The 10,842-nt window shown below is 57.8% G+C and overlaps 2 protein-coding genes across 4 annotated transcripts in view; one reads left to right on the top strand and one right to left on the bottom strand.

The window, feature by feature from the left end:
• SMCR8 (Smith-Magenis syndrome chromosome region, candidate 8) lies at window positions 74-8,999 on the top strand. The gene is made up of 2 exons (XM_005693612.3): window positions 74-2,929; window positions 5,169-8,999. Exons 1-2 carry the CDS (start codon window positions 567-569, stop codon window positions 5,620-5,622), a joined length of 2,817 nt encoding a protein of 938 aa, XP_005693669.2. The 5' UTR covers window positions 74-566; the 3' UTR covers window positions 5,623-8,999.
• SHMT1 (serine hydroxymethyltransferase 1) overlaps window positions 8,867-10,842 on the bottom strand; it is a 26,732-nt gene continuing 24,756 nt past the window's right edge. For all 3 annotated transcript variants that reach the window (XM_005693614.3, XM_018064770.1, XM_018064767.1), the window contains exons 10-12: window positions 10,600-10,716; window positions 10,010-10,120; window positions 8,867-9,787 (exon numbers count right to left, since the gene is read on the bottom strand). In XM_005693614.3, coding sequence (XP_005693671.1) covers window positions 9,615-9,787; window positions 10,010-10,120; window positions 10,600-10,716 — 401 coding nt within the window. In that variant the 3' untranslated portion in view covers window positions 8,867-9,614. The remainder of the gene's footprint in view (window positions 9,788-10,009; window positions 10,121-10,599; window positions 10,717-10,842) is intronic.

Genomic DNA, 10,842 nt, shown 5'->3' with positions numbered 1-10,842 from the left:
ACGCAGCTCTCCGATTCGGAAGTTGACGCGGACGCTTCCGGGTCACGCGGCACGACAGCTCGAGTCATGTGATACCAAGATGGCGGCGCCGCGGTAGCTGGATCCGGGTTGTGGCGTCCGAGGAGCCGCGACGGTTTCTGCCTTCGGGCCGTGGGAGTCGCCACGCTTGGCTGGTCCGTGCGGCAGCCCGTAGCCCCGCACTGGGCAACCGTCCAGAGGTGGGGCTGTTGCCGTGGCGGTGTGCTCGGGGGAGCGCCGGTGACCTCGCTGCGGATGCCCTGCGCCCGCCGCGGTCGCGGGAGGAGGCGAAGGGCAACCAGTCTCCTGGGTCTTCCTGACCTGCGGAGTTCCTGAGGCCTCCGGAAGCCTTGAAGGAGCCACACCTTTGAGGGGCTGCGGGAGCCCGAACCTCCGGTTTATGACCGGCAGCCGCGGACTTCTGAGGGCGCAAAGAAGACTGCTCCGCAGGGACTTTGCTTCCTCCTCCAGAGGCCTGGCTTCCCCGCGTTGGCTGCCTCCGCATCTGTGCTACGTCCTCTCCATGTTCTTCCCATATACCTGGAAATATGATCAGCGCCCCTGACGTGGTGGCCTTCACCAAAGAGGACGAGTACGAGGAGGAGCCTTACAATGAGCCAGCACTGCCCGAGGAGTACTCGGTGCCGCTTTTCCCCTTTGCCAGCCAAGGAGCCAATCCATGGTCCAAACTGTCTGGGGCCAAGTTCTCTCGGGACTTCATCCTTATTTCCGAATTCTCTGAGCAGGTGGGACCCCAGCCCTTACTGACCATCCCCAATGACACCAAAGTTTTTGGTACTTTTGATCTCAATTATTTCTCTTTGCGGATCATGTCTGTGGATTACCAGGCGTCCTTCGTGGGGCATCCTCCTGGCTCTGCCTACCCCAAACTGAACTTCGTGGAGGACTCCAAGGTAGTGCTAGGAGACTCCAAGGAAGGGGCCTTTGCCTACGTGCACCATCTCACCCTGTACGACCTGGAGGCCCGCGGCTTTGTGAGACCCTTTTGTATGGCTTATATCTCGGCAGACCAGCACAAAATTATGCAGCAGTTCCAGGAGCTCTCAGCTGAATTTTCCAAAGCATCAGAGTGCTTGAAGACAGGCAACAGAAAGGCTTTTGCCGGGGAACTTGAAAAAAAACTGAAAGATTTAGATTACACCAGGACAGTGCTACACACGGAGACAGAGATCCAGAAGAAAGCTAACGACAAAGGCTTTTACTCATCTCAGGCCATTGAGAAGGCCAATGAACTGGCCAGCGTAGAGAAGTCCATCATCGAACATCAAGACCTTCTGAGGCAGATCCGCTCATACCCTCATCGCAAGTTGAGGGGGTCCAGTTTGTGTCCTAGGGAATCGGAGCACACCCAGGATCCACCCAGCCAGGCAGCCACTACCTCTGACCCTGAAGAGTCTGCTGACACTGACCATTATGCCTGCAGACCCTCCTACACCCCGAAACTCATCAAAGCAAAGTCCACCAAGTGTTTTGACAAGAAGCTCAAGACCTTGGAGGAGCTCTGTGACACTGAGTACTTCACCCAGACCCTGGCGCAGCTCCGCCATGTTGAGCACATGTTCAGAGGGGACCTTTGTTACCTCCTGACCAGTCAGATTGACAGAGCACTCCTGAAGCAGCAACACATCACCAGCTTCCTTTTTGAAGACTTGGTGGAGGTCGGCAACAGACCGGCTGAAAAACAGGAGAGCACAGTCTCTAAGCCCCATCACTACGGGCCGCCTTCTGAGTCTCCAGAAGACTGTTTGGTTCCTCAAGTGTTAATCAGCGTAGGCTCCTACAAATCCAGCGTGGAGTCCGTGCTCATCAAGATGGAGCAGGACTTTGGGGATGAGGCATCAAGGGAAGCGGCGGTGATGGAATCGAGCAGTTTTGACCCCCAGGAGAACTTGGACTACCTGGAGATGGACATGAAAGGGAGCGTTAGTAGCGGAGAGAGCATCGAGGTTCTGGGCACAGACAAACCCACCTCTGTGCTGTCGAAGTCTGAGAGCCAGTCCAGCCTCACAGTGCCCTTGAGCCCCCAGGTGGTCCGGAGCAAGGCGGTCAGCCACAGGACCATCAGCGGGGACAGCATCGAAGTCCTCAGCACCTGCCCCTCTGAGGCCCTCATCCCCGATGACTTCAAGGCCAGCTATCCAAGTGCCATTAACGAGGAGGAGTCCTACACAGAGAGTGGCCAGGGGGCCATCCAATTCCAGGCAGGCATCAGCCCACCAGAGCTGGGGGAGGCTGAGGAGGGCAGCTCAGGCCTCACTTTGCTACAGACAGATGCCTCCTGCTGCATCGGGAGGGAAGCTGGTGCTCTGCTGGTGCCACTCTCCACCCCAGGCCACACACACTCCGATGAGGATGGGGTCGTGAGTGTTCCCCCACAGCGCTACCGGCAGAAGGACCAAGGATTCCACGTGGACTTCTCGGTGGAAAATGCCAGTCCTTCTTCCCGAGACAATAGTTGTGAAGGCTTCCCTACTTACGAGCTGGACCCGAGCCACCTGCTGACCAGCCTAGACGGCAGTAAGACCAGCCTAGATGACCACTCCGATGCTACCAGCTATGGGAGCAGCGTAGCCTCCACCAGCTCTGACAGGACTCCCTCCTCCGTGCCTCCTGCTGGCCCCTCTTCCGAGAGGCACAAGAAGAGGGCAGGCCAGAACGCCTTAAAGTTCATCCGCCAGTACCCATTTGCCCACCCAGCCATCTACTCCCTGCTCAGCGGGAGGACGCTGGTGGTCCTGGGGGAAGAGGAGGCCATGGTCAGGAAGCTGGTGACTGCACTCTCCATCTTTGTCCCTGGCTACGGCCGCCATGGCAAACCCGTGAAGCACTGGCTCTCCTCCCCTTTGCACATCACGGACTTCCAGAAGTGGAAGCTTATTGGCCTGCAGAGGTAACTGGTCACGGGGTGGGACGGGCCCTGTCCATGAGAGATGAGGTGTCCGGTGGCCGTCCCTTGGGGTGAGGTTCATGGGTCTTGTGGGGGCCCCCACACCAACTCACTGTGTCACTTTGGGCAGATCCTTTCCAAAAGGACTTCAATTGCGAAGTGGTTCCCGACCCTGGGCTGTACCTTGTTGTATCAAAACTGTTGGGAGCATTTTCTAGAATCCCAGGCTCCTTGGCCCCACTTGCAGAGATTCTGATCAGGTTGGCTTGGAGTATGAAGTGGAGTTGCGTGGTTTGCAGCAAGGTTTGGGAATGACTGGACTTCTGGATCTCAGGTCCCTGCTGAGTCTCTAGTTCACACTATGGTGTAAATGACTGAGGCAAGGTCTGGGTCTTAGGAGAGTAGCGGTGCTGGGAGAGGCAGCCTTCCTGGCTCCCCCTCCACTGTCCTGTCGGCTGCGGGAGCTGATTCCTCCGCCTCTTGAAAGCTTTCTGTCTCCACTTCACTCCCTTGTGCTTTAGCAGTTCCTTTTGGGGTTTTCCACTCTGTTTGTCTGGTTTGAGAGACTCCTGCCCTTGAGTGTGCTCTGGGCTCAGCCTCCTTGCTCCTCTACCCACACCTGCCTTTGCTCACCTGCGACATGCGGGCATTGAGAGGGGTGATAGCTGGAGTCCAGTCCCTGGACCATAGAGAAGGGTATGCTTGAGTTGCTCCCTTGCAGTGGGCACCCAGGCAGGGCCCTCCTCCCTTTTGGGGAAATAGGAGGGTTGTGTCACTGAGCAGTCATTTGCCAGATGTTTACTGAGGCTGTTAAGTGGCAGCCACTGTGCCCAAGGCTGGATTACAGATGTGTCCACAGTGGGGCGTCCCTGTGACAGGCTGCCCTGCTCCCACCCCAGCTGTGACCTCTCCGTGGGCTGGGTGTTGGGCCAATTGCGTCTGATCCCTGTCTACTGCTCTGATGTCCCCATGGGGTGAACACCTGCCCTGAGGAAGGTAGGCTGGGCGGCAGGGGCGGAGCCAGGCCCTGGTCCCTGGCCTTGTAGCCATGGAGGGTCCCTCCAGGAAAGTGGGAGGCTCGTCAGCAGTGACAGCTAAGACCTTGGAAGTTATCTGATGACTCGTGCCATGAGCCCTCCCTCCCAGAGCTCCTGAGTGCACAGGGGTTGAGAATTGGGACATGTGCCCCCAGAGGGTCCTGCTTGGGTGTGAGCCACAGTGGACAGGCTGGGGGCCTTGCCCTCCAGGGCACCTGTCACTGGAGGGTTGACCGAAAGACCAGGAGGAGAGTGGGGACTGGCCTTGCTGCGGCTTCTCTAAAGGTGTCCCAGGCAGTGAGCAGCGATGAGGTGGGGGGCACTCTGAGGGGATGAACCAAGGCTAGGGCAGGGGTCCTGCAGCTGCCCTTCAGAGCAGGAAAGGGCTGCCCCCTGGGATGCATGTTGAACCCTGGCCCCAGGGGTGCTCAGAGCTGAGGTGGGTGGTGAGCCAGGCCGGCAGGCAGGTTGGACACTGAGATAGGAGGCAGATCGAGGCCCCTGAGGGTCAGTGTTAGAGGGTCCAAGCAGAGGGTGCCTCTGTGTGTCCACTGGGCTTGGTCCCATGTGCTAAGTCAGTCTGGAATCTGAGAGCTGGACCCAGGACAGTCCCTACCCTCCCTCCCCTGGCACTCCTTCCCTCACTGAGCGAACCCCGCCCACCTTCCCGCCTCTGACATGCAGGGTGGCACAAGAGTTACAGATCCGAGTCTGCAGAAGCTCCTGGCACCACTCTGGTCAGCACCAGGCTGGGGGTAAGAGCCAGGCGCTGTCCTGAGCACCCTGGACTTGGCCTCTGAGGTGACTCAGTAGCTAGGACCAGCATCTGCCTCACAGACAAGGCTCAGAAGTGAAGGAACTTGACCAGGTCACAGAGGAAGAAACGTGTGCACACGGGGGTCAGGGAGGCTGGGTGAGGTTTGAGTTGTCATAAGCCAGGCACAGCAGGAAGCTTGGCATGGCTGCAGGGGATTCCCCGGGGAAGTAACAGCTGGGCCTCAGAGACCAGCAGAAAGCGGGCCATCAGAGCTTCATGGGCCGCACTAGGATTTGACCTCCATTGTGAGGGCTGAGGAGCTGTGAAGATCGTCGTGACCACATTTGCCTTCCAGAGAGCATCAGCGAGTGGGGCTGGCCAGGGCCGGCCTCTTGAGAGGGGGCCCCACCCCAGCTTCTGCCCCCTGACCTTGATCTGTGTGTTTCAGGGTGGCATCCCCCTCCAGTGCCGGTGCCCTGCATGCCCTGAGCCGCTACAGCCGCTACACGAGCATTCTTGACCTGGACCGGAAGACCTTGCGCTGCCCACTGTACAGGGGCACCCTGGTGCCGCGGCTGGCGGACCACCGCACACACATCCGGCGGGGCAGCACCTACTTGCTGCACGTGCAGAGCATGCTCGCACAGCTGTGTGCCAAGGCCTTCCTCTATACCTTCTGCCATCACCTGCACCTGCCCGCGCACGGTGGTGAGGCCCCAGAGCTGGCTGCCAGCCGCCAGGCCAGCTTCCTGCAGCTGACGCTGGGGCTAGTGCACGAGGATGTCAAGGTGGTGCGGTACCTGGCGGAGCTGCTGCGGCTGCACTACACGCAGGAGCCACGTGGGACCAGCCAGCCCGCCCTCAGGTTCGACTACGTGCCCAGCTTTCTGTACAAGATCTGAGTCCAGCCCCCCTCGGTGACTGAGACCTGTGACCCAGGGTTGGGGAGGGGCTGGCGTGACTGAGCGGTCCTCGGAGCTGTTTGGACTCCTGCTGTTGTCAGCGGGAAGGACACCAAGGCAGCAGCCATGGTTCCCAGGTGCCTCTGGGCAAGGGTGGAGGGCCTGGCCCTGTGGCAGCGTTACTTGGAGGAGAGTGGTTGGGGTCGGGCCCAGAGGCTGGGACAGAAGAGTCTCGGTGGTGGATTAGGGCAGTGGGGCCGAGCCCATGTGGAGGACCACGCTGGTTGCGGGCAGCTTCTCTGGACACTCACGCAAGCAAGATCAGGGGGGCAGCTGTTGCCTGGAGGACACAGTGGGAAGCAGGATGAGGCCCTTCACTCGGCTTCGTGGAGCTGCCTGCTCAGGGAGGCCCCTGAAGGCACCTTGCCCAGGCCTCCCCTCCTGACCAGGCATGGAGGCGCCTGTCTCTGGGCTCCCCAGCTCAGCAGGAGTGAGCGGAGTCACTGGCACCCCATTTTCAGATCTGTTCTTGAGGGTGGGGAGCTCTGGAGACAAGGCCACGGGGTTCCTCAAGAAAGAGCCAGCCCTGTCCACCCTTCCCTGGCCAGGTGATTCTACTGTTTTTTTCAAAGGGTCTGCTGACAGGCTGAAGCTCAGTTGGCAGAGGTCACCCCAGGTCTCACACCCACAGCAAACCTTTGCAACCACTTCACTACCTCGTGGGGTGTCGCAGGCCTGGCGGCCGCTGGGTCCTACTCAGCCAGCCGCTAGGCTGGGGTCTCCAGGAAGGCTGTGTGGCAGTCTCAGTGATCTGCCTCAGGGCCTGTGCTGGCCTGGAGCATGGGCACCTTACGGCAGCTTGCTCTGCTGCACCGCCCCCCAACCCGCCGCTGAGTCCCCCACACCTTCACCCACCAGGACCCCTGAGGCTCTGACAGTTACCCCTGATGTATATAGATGGATGGTTTTTGCAATCTTGAGACTTTCGTACCTTTTTCCTTATGCTGTTTTTCCTGAAGTAGAGAGAACTCTTGGTGTTACTGCTTTACGTTTCCCCACATTGTGATAAGCACAGCTGAACCAGCCACGGTGGTTGCTCCTGAGCGTGTGTGTGCAAGTCTGCTGGGGCAGCATCCGTGGTGTTGGCTCCATGTCGCCTCAGTCCCGTGGCTTCTCCCTGCCTGGGCTTCTGCTCAGGGTCTCCATTCCTGCTGGAGGGCTGTGACTGAGGCCCCTCGGGGGCATTGTGTCGCCTTGTCTTCTCGGCTCTGTGTATCTGTGCTGTCACCTGTGTTCCCCCAGAGGCGTCTCCGGGGATGGCCCGGCAGCTTTTAAACGTGCAGTGTGGGCGCAGGCAGGAAGGCTGACTACCAGCTCCCCCTCCTCGTGTTCTGAGGCTACTTTGTTTCCAGGTAGGTGGCTGATTGTGTCTACTTGGGCCTCCTGGGACACGAGCTTTTGTGACACCTTACATCCAGGGAAGATTGGCGGGCCATGGGTCCCCAGTGACCAGATACAAAGTGATCACTGGCCCACCTGTTTTGTTCCTGGGCCATCAGCACAGACTCAGCAGTTCACATCTCTTACTTGGGAAGCTGGGAGGGGCAGCAGGTCAGTCACACTGGCCTCCCTGAAGCAAAAGTCCAGTTCTGGAGAGTATTTGTGCAGAAGCTACACCTTAAGTGGTCAGGAGACCCCCAGGGTGTGGAGGGCAAGCCTGGCTGGTGTAGAGCAGGCCTGGCCATGGGGCAGCCATAGAGTGGGCATCCGGAAGCCAGTCCCTTGAGCTATGTCTTCACTGAGAAGTAGCCTTTGCTAACTAGTGGTTGAACTCCAACATGTAAATTTTGGTTAAAAGCCAGCTCTGCAGTGTGGCTGTTTCACAGGCTGGCTTGATAGCAAGTACGTTTTTCTTTAGAGGATCTCGAGTGGGAACCAGGCCCTCCCTCTCCTGCCACAGTTCCAGAACTTGCGCAGTGTCAGACGCACCCAGTCTGAGCAGCGGTAGCCTGTGCAGCAGCTCATCTTGTTTGCCCTGTAATAAGTGTTCAAACACCAAGACACTTAGGAAATCAGGGTGTCAGCGCCCCTTCTTCAGTCCTGGTGTCACCTTGGAGGCCCAGGCACTGAAACCTTGAGGTTGGTTTCACCTTCACTTCCAGTCTGTTACATACACTGCGCCCCCCCAGCCCCCACCTTGTTAAAGCAGTCCAGGTTATGAAAAACCTACTCAAGCTGGCAGTTAAGAGATTTCCAGAAGCTCCACACCCACCAAACCCTTTTACAGCCCCTGGGGGTCTTGCTCCTTCAGTAGAATCTGATCCCGGGTCATTTCCCAGTTGGTTCTTAACATCTTGTTTTAGGTCAGTTACCATGTGCAGAGATTGTAAATTTCACCCCCAAACTAGTGACAAGTCACAGGAAGGCTGATAGATTCTCCCCCAAGTGCCAGCGCTGCTGCAGCTCGTGACACGTCCCCGGAGGCCAAGCAGTCCAGATGACCCTGCACGCAGCTTGCCGCCCCGTCCCCAGCCTTATGTCGCCTGCCTGGCCAGCTTCTTCACTCAGTCCATGATGCTGCCGCTGCCACGTGGTCTCCACACAGACAGGAGCCCTCGGCTAGTGGACAGCCTTTCCCATCTCCCTGGAGGCTTGAGAAAGTGCCTTGGCTCGTGTTGTGAAGCAGACCAGCTGGCTTTCTGGCTTTCCCCCAGTGTTGTGATAGAAACTGCTAAAACTGGAATTTTTAAGAGACACGGCATTAACAGACTGCAAAAAGGAAAAGCATCAAATCTCTACTTCTGCCCAGAAGGAAAACCAGCTTCAGCTAGGGTTTGAGCACACTGGCCCTACCTGAGGAGGTTTGGTTACCACTACTGTGGGGAGGAGGGAGCAGGCGTGTGGGGTGGGCGTGCGGCAGCCTGGGGACGTGCCTTTGTCTCAGGCTGGGCAGTGACGACCCCATAGCCTCCAGAGGTGGCGGCTGCCCTGCCCACTACGCTGGAGCCCCCACCCACGGCTGCGTTCAGGCCACAGTGAGAAGCAGAGGGCATGACAAAGTCGCATTTGTCACTTTTTTAAAGGCTATTCTATCATTGCATGTTCCTTGTCATGTGTGAGCGTGGGTCCCCCGGGTGAGCTGTGGGCACTGCAGGGTGAGAGCGCACTGCATGTGTGTGCCCACAGCTCTCGGTGTGGCTGCATCAGTTTAACCAGTCATGCCAAACAAATAGTATGAAAAGTGTACTTTTTAAGAAATTAATTTATTTGAGTTGAGATATTTTTGAAATATAAAAATTGGTTGTATTTTTTAAAACTATAATTCCTGTGGTTAAAAATTGACTGTGCTTATTAAAAATGGTCATCTATGTTTTGCACTTGAGATTTGTGGAAAATAAAGTTTCTCTGGGAAGGTGACCTCTGGTTTCCTGATCAGGGGAGGGAGATGGTCGTCTGGACCTTGCCCGTTCCAGACTGGGAGAGGAAACCACACACGTCCCCCGCCTCCCCAGGTGTGAGAGCCGGACTCCCACCTAGCTGGGTGGCACCCAAACAAAATCACCTGACTTGGGATTCTGGTTGAAAGCACAGGCCAGGATGCTCCCACCTTGCCCACATCAGAGCTGAGCCCTTGTCTGGCGTCATAGCAGCTTTTCCCAGCTGCAGCTCAGTGCTTCTGTTTGTCGCAGTGTCAGGAAGCCCAGGGGATCAAGAGGGGGGTAAAGGTCCCAGTGTCTTCCCAGCAGCTGTGCCCACACTCGTCTGGATAATTAAGGTGGAATGGCTAAATTGTATTCCATTTTCCCATGATAACTATTTGCAGCTGCGAGAAAGTGAGGTTCAGATTTATACTCCTTCATAACTTGTCCCAGAAGCTTTAAATGTTGATTTGTGAAGAAGGTAAAAAAGGTAGCAAATTCTGAAAAGAGGCCTCTGGGAGGGCCTGTGTGCGGCCCGCAGGGCGCTGGGTCCCTGGGCAGGCAGGCGCTCCTCTAGAAGCCAGGCAGGCCAGGCAGCGGGAATAGGGTGGCGAAGCTCTCCACCTCTGCTCTGAGGGCTGTCACGGCCCGCTGGTGCTCTTCGGCCCCTGCCAGCTTCTCCATGAACTCCTTCAGGGTGGCCTTCACCCCTACAGCGTCCTGGATCTGCAGGGTCAGCTCTATGCCTGTGCCAGCGAGAGATACCACTGCCCACGTGCCCAGCGGCCAGCCAACTACTCTGCTGTCCAGGCCCCAGTGTGCCTCCCACCCACGCCCGCCACCCTCTCTGCCCACGTATTTTGCTGGGCGAGGCTCTGTCCCCTGGCCCATCACTGGCCCTGACGCAGAGCAGTCCTCCCCACCCCATCTCACAGCCCGACGTGGCCAGTAGCCATGCCTCCCCTCACCTCTGTGAATGAAATGGGCAACCTTTCGGAAATCTTCTTCCAAGAGCCCTCGGGAGGTCAGTGCTGGGGTCCCCAGGCGCAGCCCACTGGGCCGTAGTGCACTTTTGTCACCTTTAAGATAAACAGGCTCTGTCCCCCACTGATCCCACTGAACCAAAAAGGGACGCATGGGCAAAAGGAATGGGCCTGAAGATACCAGCTCAAGTGGACACAGCCCAAGGGGGCCAGAGCGGAAGGCAGAAGCCAGGACGTGGAGCCAGGTGTCAGCTGCACTACTTTAAATACAAGGAAGTGACCTCCTGGACGTGGTCCTTGCTCCTGACACCAGGCGTTCACGTCTGTATCTGAGATGCATCTCCCACATCTTATTCATGAGCCGCTGAGAGATCCAGTTTTCCAGAGGGCCCCCGCCTCCCTCACCCTCTCCTGCTCTGTCCTGGGCAGAGTCAGTGTCTCATCAGAGGGGGCAGGTGTGGCGGAGTGGGGGGGGGGGGAAGGCTGGCTCCTGTCCCACACAGCACATCTTGTCCCCAGAGCAAGTCACCATCAGTCCCAAGAGGCCCAGACAGGAGAGGACCAAGGATGCTCACCTGGGCAGGTATTCTTGTTGCAGGCGATGGAGCAGGCTTCCAGCACCTTCTCTGCCCTGCCGCCATCTGTGCCTTTGGAGCGGAGGTCCACGAGGATCAAGTGGTTGTCAGAACCCCCTGGAAACCAGGTGGGAGACATGGAAGGTGATCCTGTGCTGAGCACAGGGATCCCTCTTCCAAAGAAGTGGCAGGGTGCAAGGGGATTACAGCAGGTGAGGTCAGGAAGGCGACCCCACCACGTGT

The sequence above is a fragment of the Capra hircus genome, chromosome 19 (genome assembly GCF_001704415.2).
Source record: "Capra hircus breed San Clemente chromosome 19, ASM170441v1, whole genome shotgun sequence".
Taxonomy (NCBI): Eukaryota; Metazoa; Chordata; class Mammalia; order Artiodactyla; family Bovidae; genus Capra; species Capra hircus.
Note: the sequence above shows the minus strand (reverse complement) of the source record. Positions and strands in the feature narration are given on the sequence as shown.

Excerpts from the sequence above, each read along its gene's own strand:
- SMCR8 (XM_005693612.3), top strand. The coding sequence starts at position 567 with ATGATCAGCGCCCCTGACGTGGTGGCCTTCACCAAAGAGGACGAGTAC. Across the intron at positions 2,930-5,168 it reads AAGCTTATTGGCCTGCAGAG|GGTGGCATCCCCCTCCAGTG; the intron begins GTAACTGGTCAC and ends TGTGTGTTTCAG.